Here is an 18,859-nt window from a genome sequence, read left to right as displayed (position 1 = left end):
AACGGCGTGGCTTCCCTGTATTTTCTATAACCAGCCAGGCAAAACTCACAGCTGAGGGCTGCAACCCTCAGCTGCCAGCTTCAGCAAGGTTGGCTATCAAGAATAGAGGGGTCCCCACGCTGTTTTTTTAAATTATTTAAATAAACAATTTAAAAAATGGTGTGGGATCCCCCCCTTTTTTGACAACCAACCTTGCTAAAGCTCACAACTGGGGGCTGTGTTATGATACGGTGGTCTAGGAGCAACATGGAACGAGCTCTGAAGGAAGTGGTAACTGTACTGACCGCAGTCCCTAAGCTCAACACAACACTAGAAGTAGCCGTGGAATGCTCCTAACTTTGCCTAGGCATCTCGTCACAGTCTAAGAGCTAACTACCCCTAAAGAAAGAAGCAGGAAAGCTATCTTGCCTCAGAGAAAATCCCCAAAGGATAGATTAGCCCCCCACAAATAATGACTGTGAGTGGAGAGGGAAAAGACATACACAGAATGAAACCAGGATGAGCACAGGAGGCCAGTCTAGCTAAATAGATAGGACAGGATGGAATACTGTGCGGTCAGTATAAAACACTACAAAAATCCACGCAGAGTTTACAAAAAAATCTCCACACCTGACTAAAGGTGTGGAGGGCAAATCTGACTCCCAGAGCTTCCAGCAAGACAGAATTAATTCACACTGATAAGCTGGACAAAAATAGAAAGCACAGAATGGATAAGTCCACAATCTATGGACAGAAAAGAGCAAGCAAAAACTTAGCTTTGCTGAACTGGTCAGGATAACAGGGAACTCCAAAAAGATGTGAATCCAACCAGGAACAATTTACAAGTGGCACTGGCTGAAGGAAAAGCCAGGCCTAAATAGCCGAGCAGAAGAGACGATAAGTGGAGGCAGCTGAAGACAGCTAACTCCAAGGAGCAGCCATACCACTTGAAACCACAAGAGGGAGCCCAAGAGCAGAACTCACAAAAGTGCCACTTACAACCACCGGAGGGAGCCCAAGAACGGAATTCACAACAGTACCCCCCCCTTGAGGAGGGGTCGCCGAACCCTCACCAGAGCCCCCAGGCCGATCAGGACAAGCCAAATGAAAAGCACGAACCAAATCGGTGGCATGGACATCGGAGGCAACAACCCAAGAATTATCCTCCTGGCCATAACCCTTCCACTTGACAAGATACTGAAGCCTCCGCCTCGAAAAACGAGAATCCAAAATCTTCTCAACCTCATATTCCAACTCTCCCTCAACCAACATTGGGGCAGGAGGGTCAACCGAGGGAACAACGGGCACCACATATCTCCGCAACAAAGATCTATGGAAAACATTATGAATGGCAAAAGAGGCTGGAAGAGCCAAACGAAAAGACACCGGATTAATAATTTCAGAAATTTTATAAGGACCAATAAACTGAGGCTTAAACTTAGGAGAAGAAACCTTCATAGGAACATGACGAGAAGACAACCAAACCAAATCCCCCACACGAAGCCGGGGACCAACACACCGACGGTGGTTAGCAAAACGTTGAGCCCTTTCCTGAGACAACGTCAAATTGTCCACCACATGAGTCCAATTCTGCTTCAGCCTGTCCACTACAGAATCCACACCAGGACAATCAGAAGGCTCAACCTGCCCAGAAGAAAAACGAGGATGAAAACCAAAATTACAAAATAAAGGTGAAACCAAAGTAGCCGAACTAGCCCGATTATTAAGGGCAAACTCGGCCAACGGCAAGAAAGACACCCAATCATCCTGATCAGCAGACACAAAGCATCTCAAATAGGTCTCCAAGGTCTGATTAGTTCGCTCAGTTTGGCCATTAGTCTGAGGATGAAACGCCGAAGAAAAAGACAAATCAATGCCCATCCTAGCACAAAAGGCCCGCCAAAATCTAGAGACAAGCTGAGAACCTCTGTCAGACACAATATTCTCCGGAATGCCATGCAAATGAACCACATGCTGAAAAAATAATGGAACCAGATCTGAGGAGGAAGGCAACTTGGGCAAAGGTACCAGATGGACCATTTTAGAGAACCGGTCACAAACAACCCAGATAACAGACATCTTCTGGGAAACAGGAAGATCCGAAATAAAATCCATGGAAATATGCATCCAGGGCCTCTCAGGGACCGGCAAAGGCAAAAGCAACTCACTAGCGCGGGAACAGCAAGGCTTGGCCCGGGCGCAAGTCCCACAGGACTGCACAAAAGCACGCACATCGCGCGACAAGGAAGGCCACCAAAAGGACCTAGCAACCAATTCTCTGGTACCAAAAATCCCAGGATGACCAGCCAACACTGAACAATGAACCTCAGAAATTACCTTACTTGTCCATCTATCAGGAACAAACAGCTTCCCCACTGGACAGCGGTCAGGCCTATCAGCCTGAAATTCCTGAAGCACCCGCCGTAAATCAGGGGAGATAGCAGAAAGAATCACCCCCTCCTTAAGAATGCCAACCGGCTCAAGGACTCCAGGAGAATCAGGTGAAAAACTCCTAGAGAGGGCATCAGCCTTAACAGTCTTAGATCCCGGAAGATACGAGACCACAAAATCAAAACGGGAGAAAAACAGGGACCATCGAGCCTGTCTAGGATTCAGCCGCTTGGCCGACTCAAGGTAAATCAGATTCTTATGATCGGTCAGGACCACAACACGGTGTTTAGCTCCCTCAAGCCAATGTCGCCACTCCTCAAACGCCCACTTCATAGCCAACAACTCCCGATTGCCGACAACATAATTGCGTTCCGCAGGCGAAAACTTTCTGGAAAAAAAAGCGCATGGTTTCATCAAAGAACCATCAGACTCACTCTGAGACAAAACGGCCCCTGCCCCAATCTCAGAAGCGTCAACCTCAACCTGAAAAGGAAGAGAAACATCCGGCTGACGCAACACAGGGGCAGAAGTAAATCGGCGTTTAAGCTCCTGAAAGGCCTTAACAGCCTCAGAGGACCAATTCGTAACATCAGCACCTTTCTTCGTCAAATCAGTAAGAGGCTTAACCACACTGGAAAAGTTGGCAATGAAACGGCGATAGAAATTAGCAAAGCCCAAAAATTTTTGAAGACCCTTCACAGATGTGGGTTGGATCTAGTCATGAATAGCTTGGACCTTAACAGGATCCATTTCTATAGACAAGGGAGAAAAAATAAAACCCAAAAAAGAGACCTTCTGAACTCCGAATAGGCACTTAGACCCCTTCACAAATAAAGCATTATCACGAAGGATCTGGAACACCATCCTGACCTGCTTCACATGAGACTCCCAATCATCGGAAAAAATCAAAATATCATCCAAATATACGACCATGATTTTATCAAGATAATTGCGGAAAATATCATGCATGAAAGACTGGAACACAGATGGAGCATTAGAGAGCCCAAATGGCATCACAAGGTATTCAAAATGGCCTTCGGGCGTATTAAATGCAGTTTTCCATTCGTCACCCTGTTTAATACGAACAAGATTATATGCCCCTCAGAGGTCAATCTTAGTAAACCAACTAGCCCCCTTAATCTGAGCAAACAAATCAGTAAGCAAAGGCAAGGGGTATTGGAATTTGACCGTGATCTTATTAAGAAGAGGATAATCAATACAGGGTCTCAAGGAGCCATCCTTCTTAGCAACAAAATAGAAACCCGCTCCCAATGGTGACGAAGAGGGCCGAATATGCCCCTTCTCCAAAGACTCCTTAACATAACTCCGCATGGCGGCATGCTCTGGCACAGACAGATTGAAAAGTCGGCCCTTAGGGAACTTGCAACCAGGAATCAAGTTAATAGCACAATCACAGTCCCTGTGCGGAGGAAGGGAACTGGACGTGGGCTCATCAAATACATCCTGGAAATCCGACAAAAACTCAGGGACCTCAGAAGAGGGGGAAGAGGAAATTGACATCAAAGGAACGTCACTATGTACTCCTCGACAACCCCAACTAGTCACCGACATAGTTTTCCAATCCAGCACCGGATTATGTTCCTGTAACCATGGAAATCCCAGTACAACAACATCATGCAGGTTATGCAACACCAGAAAACGGCAATCTTCCTGATGTGCAGGAGCCATGTACATAGTCATCTGTGTCCAGTACTGAGGTTTATCCTTGGCCAAGGGTGTAGCATCAATACCCCTCAAAGGAATAGGGCTCTGCAAAGGCTGCAAGGGAAAACCACAACGCCTGGCGAATTCTAAGTCCATTAAGTTCAGGGCAGCGCCTGCATCCACAAATGCCATGACAGAAAAGGATGACAATGAGCAAATCAGGGTCACAGATAAGAGAAATTTAGGCTGTATAGTACTAATGGTAACAGACCTAGCGACTCTCTTAGTACGCTTAGGGCAATCAGAGATAACATGAGCCGAATCACCACAGTAAAAACACAGCCTATTCTGACGTCTGAATTACTGCCGTTCTATTCTAGTCAAAATCCTATCACATTGCATAGGTTCAGGACTTTGCTCAGAGGATACTGCCATATGGTGCACAGCTTTGCGCTCGCGCAGATGCCGATCAATCTGAATGGCTAGAGACATAGATTCGCTCAAACCGGCAGGCGTAGGAAAGCCCACCATAACATCTTTAAGGGTTTCAGAAAGACCTTTTCTGAAAATAGCAGCCAGAGCCTCTTCATTCCATTTAGTGAGCACAGACCATTTTCTAAATTTCTGGCAGTATAACTCTGCCGCTTCCTGACCTTGACACAAGGCCAACATGGTTTTTTCTGCATGATCCACAGAATTAGGTTTGTCATACAATAATCCGAGCGCTTGAAAAAATGCATCTACATTCAATAATGCCGGATTCCCTGTTTCAAGAGAAAAAGCCCAGTCTTGAGGGTCACCACGCAGCAAGGATATGATGATTTTTACTTGCTGAATGGGATCACCAAAAGAACGGGGTTTCAAAGCAAAAAACAATTTGCAGTTATTTTTAAAGTTCAAAAACTTGGATCTGTCCCCAAAAAACAAATCAGGAGTAGGAATTCTAGGCTCTAAAGCCGGAGTCTGGACAACATAGTCCTGGATACTCTGTACTCTTGCAGCAAGTTGATCCACACGAGAAAACAAACTCTGAACATCCATGCCAAAGCATATATCCTGAACCACCCAGATATCAAGAGGAAAAAAAAAGACAAACCAGAGCACAGAAAAAAAAATGGTTCAGAACTTTCTTTTCCTTCTTTTGAGATGCATTTAATTCATTTTTGGCCACTTGTAATGTTATGATACGGTGGTCTAGGAGCAACATGGAACGAGCTCTGAAGGAAGTGGTAACTGTACTGACCGCAGTCCCTAAGCTCAACACAACACTAGAAGTAGCCGTGGAGTGCTCCTAACTCTCCCTAGGCATCTCGTCACAGCCTAAGAGCTAACTACCCCTAAAGAAAGAAGCAGGAAAGCTATCTTGCCTCAGAGAAAATCCCCAAAGGATAGATTAGCCCCCCACAAATAATGACTGTGAGTGGAGAGGGAAAAGACATACACAGAATGAAACCAGGATGAGCACATGAGGCCAGTCTAGCTAAATAGATAGGACAGGATGGAATACTGTGCGGTCAGTATAAAACACTACAAAAATCCATGCAGAGTTTACAAAAAAATCTCCACACCTGACTAAAGGTGTGGAGGGCAAATCTGACTCCCAGAGCTTCCAGCAAGACAGAATTAATTCACACTGATAAGCTGGACAAACATAGAAAGCACAGAATCGATAAGTCCACAATCTATGGACAGAAAAGAGCAAGCAAAAACTTAGCTTTGCTGAACTGGTCAGGATAACAGGGAACTCCAAAGAGATGTGAATCCAACCAGGAACAATTTACAAGTGGCACTGGGTGAAGGAAAAGCCAGGCCTAAATAGCCGAGCAGAAGAGACGATAAGTGGAGGCAGCTGAAGACAGCTAACTCCAAGGAGCAGCCATACCACTTGAAACCACAACAGGGAGCCCAAGAGCAGAACTCACAAAAGTGCCACTTACAACCACCGGAGGGAGCCCAAGAGCGGAATTCACAACAGGGCTGGTATTCTCAGGCAGGTAAGGGGCCAAGGATATTGACCCCAGTCTAAAAATAGCAGCCCGCAACCGCACCAGAAAAAGCACATCTAATAGATACGCCAATTCAGGCGCTTTGCCTGGCTCTTCCCACTTGCCCTGTAGCGGTGGCAAGTGGGGTTCATATTTGTAGGGTTGATGTCACCTTTGTGTTGTCAGGGGACATCAAGCCCACTGCTTAGTAATGGAGAAACGTCTATAAGACACCTATCCATTTCTAATCCTATAGTTATATGGTAAATAAAGACACAGCCAGAATAAAGTATTTTATTAGAAATAAAACAAAACACGCTTTTCCATCTTTATTTACAGATAACAAACAGTTATATTCACCTAATGCCTAATTCCACAAAAATAAATAACAATCTGATTCCTCATCTGTCAGTCGTTCTGTCCCACGCCATAATCCATGCCTGGGGGATAATTAGTTTTCAACCTGGACGGTGCCAAGATGCGACCTTCCAGGCTGAGAACCACTGGTGAATGAGCTGCTGAGAGTGCAGCGTCAGTGACCGGTGGTGACGTTACCTCCGGTCACTGAGACTGCGTTCCCAGCCGGGCTCAACTGCGTTCAGATCCGGTGAGATCCCCGCTTCTGGAGACATGCAAACGCAAATTAAACAGGCTCGCATCGCTACAGAAATGCCAATCATGTGGACCCTAAATGTGGTTTATGCACAATATGGAGCTCAGATGAGAGACGGGCATTTGAATTTGGGAGCGCAGAATTTCCTGGATTTTTTGGGGGGGTGAGGACCCATAGCGCTTTTCCCGAGCTTTGGTACTAGCAGTAACGTAGGGAATTTTTTGTGAATTGAGTTGAAGCTTTTATTGGGAACATTTTGGGTGACATTTATCCTGTGCTAAGCACATACATCGGGGTTTCCATCTTAATCTCCTAGTGACTTGATTCAGATTAAACCCTGAGGGATCAATTCACTATTATGAGGCAGCAGCATCACTCTGGATACCGTTTGACCTTGGCTTCTGTTCAGTGTTTTTTTTTCCATTTTGGACTAGTTGGCCTATGCAAAATTTTCGCACATTGGTTGTCCGGGGCGTGGGCAATTTCAGGAAAATTGAGCTGGTTAAATGTTAATGTATTTAATGAGATGATGAACACAGAGAGGCACTTATATATGTACATAGGTAATACAACAAATTGGTTTGATAAGTAGGGGCAAAAAAAGTCTAGAGGTTGTGGTGCCACCTGCAGGTTAATATTTTTTTCTGCAGGTTTCTGAAAATGAATGTTTAAACTGTATTTATTGATCAAATTATGGATGTGTGATTTGTTTGTGTCTTTTGTTGCTGAAAGGGGCGAGTTTACCTTTCAAATGTTTGTGTGGGGCGAAGTAATCACCAAAAAAGCAGTGCATGTTTACAATTGTGTTTACATATGTGACTCACCATTTGAGTGTGTGGGGCAAAGTAATCACTGAAAAAGTAGTGCATGTTTGCAAATGTGTTTGCATATGTGACTCACCTGCAGTGAAGTGTGCAATCCTGGAATTTGCCTGAAATAGGCTGGGCAAGCACTTCGGCAACCTGGAAAGACCCCAAGACAAATGCCACCTGCAGGTAATTTGACCTTTGAAATGGTGTATCATTTGTGTGTGTCGGTGGAGTATAAATGGAGCAAGTGTGCAATTGAATAGGCAGTGCATGTTTACAAATGTGTTTACAAATGTGTTTGCAAATGTGTTTGCATGTGTGACTCACCTGCAATGAAGTGTGCAATCTTCCAATGTGCCTGAAATTGACTGGGCAAGGAGTTTGGCAAGCTGGAATGCCCCCAAGGCAAATGTTAGGATTTGTTTGTGATGTCTGTAAGCAGCTTTGTGGTAGTGTGCTTTGGGGTAGTGAGGTGCCACCTGCATTTTACCTTACTGCCAGTTTATGAAAATTAATATTTAAACTGTATTTTGTGATTACATCATGGATGTGTGGTTTGTTTGGCTATTTTCTTGTTGAAGGGGGCAAGTTTACCTTTCAAATGGTGTATCATCTGTGTGTGGGTGCAGTATGAATGGAGATACAAAGTAATCACCGAAAAAGAGTGGTTAGAAATAATATATAAGGATTATATGTGTTTTTGATGCGTTTGCACAGCAGTAACGCTCAGGCATCTGCTTTTTTTTACCTGCTGATTTTCCATATCTAATACAAGTTTCTAGGGAAAATCCGCAGAGAAAACGCAGCGTACCCACAAGAGAAGTTGACATGCTGCGGATTTGAAACACGCACCACAGGTCAGTTTACATTAAGTAAAAATACAGAAAAGCACAGTGGACGTGAGATCTCTGAAAATCCCATCCATTCAGCTGGAACTGTAGGAAAATTAGGGTACTTGCATTTTTCATTGCTTTTTTAAGTGCATTTTTTTTTTTTTTTTTTAGATACGCTTTATTGTGTTTTTTAAGGAGAGGTTTCTGTCTCCTTTTGGTATGTCATGTTTGAAATGAAGCTGCTTTCTTTTGGAAATTTGCTGTTACTCAGCTGTGGTAAAACTTTATCGATAAAGTTCTGTGTAGATTACTCGGGTTTTCATTGTGATTCTGTTGTGGATACTAAAAACACATCTTCCTTTTTCTCTGTGGATGTTTCTCATCTCAACTTTAGAAGGAAAATCTTCTGCTCTGCAGTGAAATGTATCTTATGCATGACATCTCCTGTATTGTGGCATTGTAAAACGTTGACGTTTGTCCAGTTTTATGCCCACAACCTATTCTGACAGCCTGAAGTGAACTTTGCATAATTCATGGCATCCCTGTTTGTATGACTTCAATGTGGTATTTATGGACCAAACTCATTTAACCTTATTAATACATCACGTATTCAAATCGGTTAAAAGTGGCAATCTGCCCATTTTGATGCCAGCTATTATGCCCAAAGCTCACATGGCCCACTCTAGTGTGAACTAAACCTGAAACAGGGCATCCTGGTCTGCTTGTTGGTAGTGTGATATTTGTGACCCAAAGTCATTTAACCCTTTTAAGACATCAATTACTTATTCAAATCACTGAAAAGGGGCCATTTCAACGCCAGGTTTTATGGTCAGAGCACCTTGGCGTGGGCCTGTTGTGAACTGAATCTTAATGGGAAAATCCCCTTCTTTGTTTTGGCAGTGTTATACTTGTGGCCCAAAGGCAATTAGCCTTTTAAAAACACCAGTTATTTCTTTGAATCAGTGAAGACTGGCTGTCTGCCCACTTTAATGCCAGCTGTAATGCACAGAACATGTTTGGGCCTGCCCTGAGTGAAATTATTTTGCTGCCGGGCATCCCCTTCTGTGTCTTGGCAGTGTAAGATCAATGGCCCAACCCTTCCAATTACTTATTCAAATTAGTAAAAAGTGGTGTCTGGCCCACTTTGATGCCAATTTAAAAGCCGTTTGGGCCAGCTTAGCATGAGCTAAATTTGATGTGAGGCTTCACCGCCTGTGTGTCTGCAGTGCAAGATCAGAAGCCTCAAATAATTTAACTCCTTGAATTCACCAATTACTTATATAAATCAGTATAAAGTGTTTCCTTGCCCACTTTTATGCCAACTTTAATGTCCAGAATATATATGGACAGCCTGGAGTGTACTTAATTTGATGTGCGGCTACATGGTCTGGTTATTGGCAGTCCGAGATCAGTGACCCAACATCATTTAAACCTTTAAAAACGCTGGTTTCTTATTCTAATTAGTAAAAAGTCTGCCCACATCAAAGACAGCTATACTGCCAGGGACCTGTTTAGCCCGACAAGAAGTGAATTAATTCTGATGCATGGCATCAATATCTGTGTGAAGACAATGTGCAATCAGTGGCCCAAAGCAAAGAAAGGTGTCTGTCATGATCCAGTCCGGGGTTTGTTTCTGATTATTTTTCTCCCTGGGATGGTCATGCGAGGGTTAATCTTCTCTGCCTTGTTTTGGGATCTGTCTGGCTATTTCAGTCCGCTGTTACCTGCAAGCAGTGTCAATTATAGTTCATGTCTCTGGCTTGAGCAGCTGACCCCATTATACCATGATTTGTCCTCTGCCCATTTACCTAGGTCCTGTTCCTGTGTTCTCCTGTGACTTCGCTCGTTGTAGTACTTGCTCCCCGTTTCTGACCCCTTGATATTTGACTTGGCTTGTCCTCTGACCTGTTTTTCTGTCTTGTGTCTCTGGCTTTCCTGCTCCCGATAGGCTCTGACTTCTTTGGCTTGTTTCTGACAAGCATTGCTGTGACCTCTGGTACTTCGTTCACTCCCTATTGCTGACCTGGTTTCGTCTGACTACTCTTTCGCCACCTTGTGGCTCCTGCCTGCTGCTCTGTGATTTCACTGTGAGCGTACCTGTTTCCTTCACCTGCACCCCCTGGTGGAGGTTGTGTGCTACTGCGCTGCAGCAGGCATTACAGTGTCCCTTTATAATCATCAGTTGGCTAATTAAATCAGTTAAAAATGGTCATATGCCAAGTTTGACTCCACATCTTATGCCCAGAGCCCATTTGGACTAGCCAGGAGTGAACTGAATTTGATGTGGGCAATGACCTTTTGTGTATTGGCAAAGTGAGATCAATGGCCCAACGTGATTTAACCATTTAAAAATACCAGTAAGTGCTCATTCCCACTTGCAATGAAATCGGACAAATGCAATACGATTAAAAAACCAATATTATTCTATTATTGTGTGTTCATCTGCCATTTTTTTATCCAGCTCGGAATGGATCATGATCGGACAGGAAAAAAATTGCAGCATGCTGCGACTGTAATCGGAAATCGTATCGCATTCACGCAAAGGAGACATCAACACTCGCAACTATCACCCCACTTGCCACAGCACCAGGGCAAGTGGGAAGAGTGAGGCTAAGTGCCAGATTTGGTGCATCATATGGATGCACCATTTTGAGGGCAGCTTAGAGCTGATGTTTTTAATCTAGAAGTCCCCTTCCTAGGCTATTAACATCAGCCCGCAGATGGCTGCCTAGCCATTCCTGGTTATTAATTATAGGAGGACCCTACATCATTTTTGGAGGGGGTCCACTATCTTAGTAGCTGGTAAATAGTGATGAGCGAGTGTACTCGATGCTCGGGTTTTCCCGAGCACGCTTGGGTGATCTCTGAGTATTTGTAACTGCTCAGAGATTTAGTTTTTGTTGACACAGCTGCATGATTTATGGCTGCTAGCCTGCCTGAGTACCTGTGGGGGTTGCCTGGTTTCTAGGGAATCCCCACATGTATTCAAGCTGTCTATCAGCTGTAAATCATGCAACTAAGGTGAGGAAAACTAAATCTCCGAGCACTAACAAATGCTCGGAGATCACCCGAGCAACGAGTGTACTCGCTCATGACTACTAGTAAAGGCTAAGTATACAGCTGTGAGCTGATATTAATAGCCTGGGAAGCTCCATGGGTATTACCACCTTCAAAGGCTATAAACACAGGCCTCCAGCCATCGGCTTTCCCTCTGCTGATTTGGAAATTTACATGGGAGCCCACACCATTTTTTGCCGAAAAATAATCATTTATTAATTAAAGGGAACCTGTCACCCCCAAAATCGAAGGTGAGCTAGGCCCACCAGCATCAGGGGCTGGACCGCGACGCCCATCGTACCCGGACCGCAGCGGGAACGCCCCTGGGTATAATCTAACCTCTTTTTCTCATCTTTCAGGATACATCGGGGGCTTATCTACAGCATTACAGAATGCTGTAGATAAGCCACTGATGCTGGTGGGCTTAGCTCATCTTCGATTTTGGGGGTGAGAGGTTCCCTTTAAATACATGTACAGTAAGCTGCACACACACTGTACTAATTATATATATTGACTGACATCTTTATATCTATCTATTCTATGTGTATATATCTGTTCTACCTATTCTATTCTGTCGACTCTTGCTGTGATTTTACTGTGCCTGGCAGATGATTTGTGGACTTTTCAAAGGACATGGGGGATCCCACGCCTTTTTATTTACAAAAGAAATGTATTTACTAAAAAAAACATGAACAGTCAACTACACACACAAAGCCCTAATTAAATATCTCACTCACACATATATACATATATATACTAGATGGTGGCCCGATTCTAACGCATCCGGTATTCTAGAATATGTATGTATATAGCAGCCACATAGTATATAGCACAGGCCACGCAGTATATAGGAGTACTGCGTGGCCTGTGGTATATACCATGTGGCTGCTATATACATACATACATATTGTAGAATACCCAATGCGTTAATATAGGCCACGCAGTGAATAACACAGCCCACGTAGTATATAACACAGCCCACACAGTATATAGCAGCCACGCAGTATATAGCAGCCACGCAGTATGTAACATTGGCCACGTAATATATAACACAGCCCACGTAATATATAGCACAGCCCAAATAGTATCTAACAGTGGCCATGTAGTATATAGCACGCAGTAAAGAACACAGCCACGTAGTATATAACACTGCCCACATAGTATATAGCAGCCATGTAGTATATAACGCAGCCCACACAGTATATAACACTGGCCACGTAATATATAGCACAGCCCACGCAGTATAGAACACAGCCCACATAGTAACACTAACACTGGCCAGGTAGTATATAGCAGCCACGCGGTATCTAACACAGCCCACGTAGTATTTAGCAGTGTGGGCACCATATCCCTGTTAAAAAAAATAATTAAAATTAAAAATGGTTATATACTCACCCGGCGGGATCCAGCATAGATCCAGCGAACCTCTGGCGATGCACGCGGTTGGCGCCATCTTGCGTTCCCAGGATGCATTGCGAAATTACCCAGATCACTTACCGCTAAGTCTCCTGGGTAATTTCGCAAACCATCTCTGGGACCGGAAGCTGGCGGGAGCGCATCGTCGGACTACGGAAGGTGAGAATAGCAGGTTTTTTGGTTTTTTTAAATTATTTTTAACATTAGATCTTTTTACTATTGATGCTGCATAGGCAGCATCAATAGTAAAAACTTGGTCACACAGGGTTAATAGCGGCGGTAACGGAGTGAGTTACCCACGGCATAACGCGGTCCGTTACCGCTGGCATTAACCCTGTGTGAGCGGTGACTGGAGGGGAGTATGGAGCAGGCGCCGGGCACTGACTGCGGGGAGTATGGAGCGGGCGCTGACTGCGGGGAGTATGGAGCGAGCGCCGGGCACTGACTGCAGGGGAGTAGGGAGGGACTAATCGGACTGTGGCCGTCGCTGATTGGTCGCGGCAGCCATGACAGACAGCTGGTGAGACCAAACAACGACTTGGATTCCATGACAGACAGAGGCCGCACCAATGAATATCCGTGACAGAAGGACAGACAGACAAAAAGACGGAAGTGACCCTTAGACAATCATATAGTAGATTATGATATATTTGTTGTTGCATCTATCTATGTCTGTATATTTTTCTAATCTATCTCTCTGTATATATATATATATATATATATATATATATATATATATATAAACAAATATATATATATATATATAATATATATATGCTATATGTATAGCTTGAAGAACATTTCCTTGGAAAACGATGTGTAAATTACACAGAGAACTGCTCTGTGTAAAAACTCATGTTAAAATCGCATTGCACTCGGATCGCATTTGCATGTAAATTGGATGTAAATCATATAATAGGTGTTAAAAATCGTATTATACTCGCATGACACTCGTCCGACTTTTCAGTTACAAAATAGGACCAATTTTAAAATCATTAGTGTGCCTCCGGACTTACTGATTAATGTCAGTGAAAAGTGACCGTCTCACCATGTCAGTGCCAGCTTTGATGCCCAGATCCCATTTGGGCCAGCCTGCAGTGAGCGAATTCTGAAGCAGGACTTCCCATTCCGGCTATGTGCAATTTTCTGCAAGAAATCTGCATGCGTTTTTGCCGCGTTTTTTTCCGGACATTTCCCAATCAATGCATTTTGTAGTGGGAAATCCGCAAAAAACCCGCAAAATTAATGAACATGCTGCGTTTTTTACCGCGATGCGTTTTTTTTCGCTGAAAAAAAACCGCATCATGTGCACAAAACATGCGGAATTCATTCTAAATGATGGGATGCTTATTGTATGCTGTTTTTTTGCGGTTTTATAGCGTTTTTATCGCGAAAAATCAGCAACGTGTGCACACAGCCTCTGTGTTTGCAGCGTGAGAAAACGGACCCAAACTCACTGAACTATTTAATAACACCCTTGGATACCCACTTTGGTGATCATTTTAATGCCAGTTTTAATGCCCAGCACCCATTTGGACTAGTCTGGAGTGAACTGATTCTCATGAGAGACATCCCCTCCTGTTTATTTGCTCTGAGAGAAAAATGGCTCCAAAGTACTTTAATTCTATAACTAATACCCACTTTAATGCCTATTTTTGTGCCAACTGTATATTTTGTGTAGCAGTTTTCAAGAGCATTTACCTCAGGGCACCGCTGGGCATTGTTTTTTATGACTATTATGATTCTTGCTCATTATTAAGTTCCGTAACGTGAGCACAGAGGGTGGATCCGGATCCGGCACAGGCAGAGGATCCGGCACCAGGGTTTCCTGCAGTCCTCGCTGCTATCACACACAGGAGAGGAAGTAACAGACATCACAGCTTCTCTGCTCATGGTAATACAGCCCTGCACACAAGGAGAGGAGCCCTGGGCACAGTGGCCACTGGAGGTGTGTGGGGTGGGACAGCAGCTGGCACCGGAGGGGAGCTTGCCCCTTCCCTGGGGGTTTCCTATATGGTGGTGGATGGAATGAATTGAGGCGGCTTTGTTCTGTCACAAGCCCCCTGATCTGCTGCTCTGTGCCCACGTTCAGCAATGGAGGCTGCTGGAAGAGGAAGCTGCAGCACACTGTGGTGACTGCCATTGCTGCAGACACATCCCCTGCTTCCCTGTGTCATGGTGGCTCTTACACTTAGCAGTCAGTGGATGTCAGAGCTGTGTGGAAGCCGAGCCCTGGAAATAGAAGACATTGTGCCATTGCTGTGCTCAACATCTGCACCATGTTGGCCAGAGGAATTGCTGGGCATGGTGTAGGAACCGCCGCCTGATCGCCTCAGCAGCCATCCAGTGCTGTGCCCACTGCATGCAGAGCCTAGATTGCAGTGACAGACTCCATACAGACTGGCATTGCGGGAGTGAGCCACATACTGGCTGCCGGTGATCACAAACTGGATCCCGTTCCACGTGAAGATCCGTTCTAGTCATTGGCCCTTTCTGTATGTACCTTTTCTCCTTGTGGATCCTAGTAGGGAACTTAGGTGACCCCCGGATTACCGTTAACCCCCATTATTGCTTTTACTTTCCTGTCCTCGCTGGGCCTGATCTCCTCCTCTGGATATCGCAGTGTTTAGATTTTAGAAATTGAAAAAGAGGAATTTTTATTTTTCTCATTAATTTATTTTCATTTTTCTGGATATTTTGACGTTTGTGCTGCTACGTGACTCACCGACCACTAGAAACTGTGTGTGGTTAGGTTTTGGCGGATCTGTAACTTCAACTATCTGCAAGCATGGCGGACCTAGAGGCAGTGCTGGCGGATGTGAGCTATCTAATGGCTATGGAGAAGAGCAAGTCAACCCCGGCAGCCAGGGCCAGTAAGAAGATTGTCCTACCTGAACCGAGGTAAATTGGGGGCCTGGTGAGGGTGGCATTGGGGAGCCGCGCTTCTGTGGTTGTCAATGAGCTCGAAATCTGATGGAGGCATCAGATACGGTAAGATTTCTAATTAACATTTAGGGTTTTTTTTTTTTTTATACTAACACTATCACGGCGACCATAGCTGTAAGCAGCATTAGAGAAATCTCAGGAGTCAGCAAGCCAATGTCACCTAATTTTTCTCCTGCGGCCTGTCTTTTTGGAAATTCCTGTAACCTGACTTCTAAAAAAATTGAACTCGTATCTTATTAGATCTGGATATTAGGCCAACTGCACCTAAGACTATCACGGTCTAACTAAGGTCCGAGATGTATGGACTGGCTTATTGTCTCTATCCAAACTCAACCATGTCAGATGAGGCTGTTGCGTTTGGTTCAGGAGACCCTCGGACAGTCCATATATCGCGGATGCAGCACATGTCCGTTGCATCCAAAGCGCTGCCATTGAACGCAGGTGAAGCCGCATGTGTTAACTGAACCATATGGATTCACCAAGTCCAATACACTCTATTGGTGAGATTTATCTTGAATTGACATGCTGTGGTCTGGAGAGACGTGCCGCATGTCAGTCACTGAGGGCATCTGTGGACACATAGTGGGCATAGGATTTCTTGAAATTCCATCCACTACGCTGTAACAGCTGGATGCTGCGGGTTTGACGCTGCACAAGTACACAGCGTCCAACCCTTAGTGTTTACCGATCGTCTGCGCGTACCCAAAGGCTACGCAGCATCCAACCCTTAGTGTTTACCGATCATGTGTGCATACCCTAAGGCTACATCCCCACGGTCAGTAATCGGCAGCGCTTTGGATGCAGCACATGTCTGCTGTGTCCAAAGCGCTGCCGGCTTTTGAACGCAGGTGATTCCGCATGTGTTCATTGAACTGTGCGGAATCACCACGCCCAATATACTGTATGGGTGATATTTATCTTGCTGAGACTGAGCGTCTCCGCAAGATAAATAGACATGCTGTGGTCTGGAAAGATGCGCTGCATGTCCGTCTCCGCAGGGAAGCCGTGGGTGTCTCTGGACGCATAGTGGGCAGGGGGTTTCGTGAATGCTGTATGTAACATCTAGATGCTGCTGATGTACGCAGTGTCCAACCCATAGCATTTACTAACCGTGGGAGCATACTCTTAGGTTTCGTTCCCACCATGAGCTTTTGGTGCATATTTCACCGTGTATCTTTGCTGCTTCTAAAACGCAACGTCTTACTGTTCTAGCAAAGTGGATGAGATTTATAGAAACCTTATGCTCACTGTGCTTTTATCTTACTCTGTGTAAACTGACCTGCGGTTCGCGTTTCAAATATGCAGCATGTCAATTTCTCTTGTGGGTATGCCACGTTTTCTGTGTGGATTTTCCCCGTAGACTTGAATTAAATGCCGAATAGCCACAGGTAAAAAACATACATGCGTTTCCGCAGCGGAAATGCATAAAAAATTTATTTAATCCGCACCTAGGTATATTAATAACATTTTGTCAAAACCAGAAAACCAGGAAGTTTCAAAAAATAAAGCAGCTTTATTTAAAGATTGACACACACAAAAAGAGACAAAAAAAATGCAGCATCAAAAACACAATTAAAAAACGCAAGTAGCCTAATTTGAGTAATAGGTGCAGAAATTCTACAGCGTGAAACTCATCTTGGGAACATAGCCTAGATATCCATTTATGTTACTGATTTCGTGATTTTCTGTGACTTGGTGCTGCGTATAATTCATATAGAAACCTAAGCATACAGTATTCTGTTAATTTCTGGCCTCAACGTTATAGTATTACAGAAGTGGGAATATGTGTATATCTAATATCCTAATTCATGAGCAGTGATAATGGCATAATAAAGTGAGATGGTGGAGGGTCCCAGCCATTCCCCTTCCCAGTAATGGAGATGGATCTGATGGGTTGCAGAGAATTCAGTTTCCTCATTGCTTCCTGCTCTGTTACGGTCTGGAAAGACGCGCCACATGTCAGTCTCCACGGGTGTCTCTGGATGCATAGTGGACAGGAAATTTCTTGTAATCCCGTCCACTATGCTGTGACATCTGGACGCTGCAGAAGTACACAGTGTCCAACCCACAGCAGCGTTTACTTATTGTCTGCAGACGATCAGGAATTGGCAGTGCTTTGGTCACAGTGCATGTCCGCTGTATCCAAAGCGCTGCCGGCTATTGAACGCAGGTGATTCCGCATGTGTTCACTGAACCGTGCGGAATCACCGCTTCCAATACACGGGTGAAATTTCCACTATGCTCTAACAGCTGGACGCTGCGGGTTGGACGATGCACAAGTACACAGCGTCCGACCCGCATACCCTAACTATTCATTTTCTTCAAATTTAAGGTCACAATAAAAGATAAATATTTGTAAATATTTGCAACAATTGGAATGAAACTTCCTAAAAAATAAGTGTTCGTTCGTTGGCACTGCTGTTATGGGATAACTCTGTACCTATTGTAGTTACCGTAAATGCATCATATCACAATTACTTTTTTTGTGATCATTTGGTCAGATAAATAATAGGGTATGTTCCCCATAAATGCAACCCTGTATTTCCAGTCTATGGCAGATGCAGCCCTCTCGTCTGCAGGTGGTTGCACAGCATGCGTTGCTTGTGAATAGGCAGCCGGAGAAAGAGGTTCCATTGATCCCTTCATTGTCTATTAAAAATATTGGCCAGCCCTTGAATTTATAAAAAACGGCTCGTACTGCGCCAACGCTCTGACCTCTGCCTGGCTATTATCAATGACCCCTAATTTCTCTTCTGAGTAACATGCGATGGAGATATGGAGAAGCTGTGCTTGTTGGAAGAAGGGCCTAGATCTGCAAAAGTCACCACAAAAGGAAGAACTGTGCAGAACCTGCTAAGGCCTATGTACGAGGGAGAACGTCTATTGATATGACAACACCAGAATTACAGCTGCCAATGGAACGAGGAAATCTGCCATAGCTAATTACTGTAACTAGCAGCTATCTTGTGTGTGTGTGTGTGTATGATGTATGTGTATATATAATGTGTCTGTATGATGTGTGTAAATAAATAAAAAAAATTATATTTTGCTCTGAATGGAGCCTCTGAGGCAGATCTGAAGAGCCCCAGTTGTATCCGACCTTAGTATATGGAAATCTAACTGAAATCCCTCAGAATCATTATATTCTTTAAACCAGGATGGTTC

At 44.3% G+C, this 18,859-nt stretch overlaps 1 protein-coding gene across 1 annotated transcript in view; it reads left to right on the top strand.

Annotated features, from left to right (window-relative positions):
* The first annotated feature begins 14,596 nt into the window (after window positions 1-14,596).
* The window catches only part of GRK3 (G protein-coupled receptor kinase 3), a 402,808-nt gene continuing 398,545 nt past the window's right edge, over window positions 14,597-18,859 (top strand). The window contains exon 1 of the mRNA XM_069759125.1: window positions 14,597-15,649. Within this exon, the coding sequence (XP_069615226.1) occupies window positions 15,537-15,649 (113 nt within the window). The 5' untranslated portion in view covers window positions 14,597-15,536. The remainder of the gene's footprint in view (window positions 15,650-18,859) is intronic.

Source organism: Ranitomeya imitator, chromosome 1, assembly GCF_032444005.1.
Source record: "Ranitomeya imitator isolate aRanImi1 chromosome 1, aRanImi1.pri, whole genome shotgun sequence".
Taxonomy (NCBI): Eukaryota; Metazoa; Chordata; class Amphibia; order Anura; family Dendrobatidae; genus Ranitomeya; species Ranitomeya imitator.
Note: the sequence above shows the minus strand (reverse complement) of the source record. Positions and strands in the feature narration are given on the sequence as shown.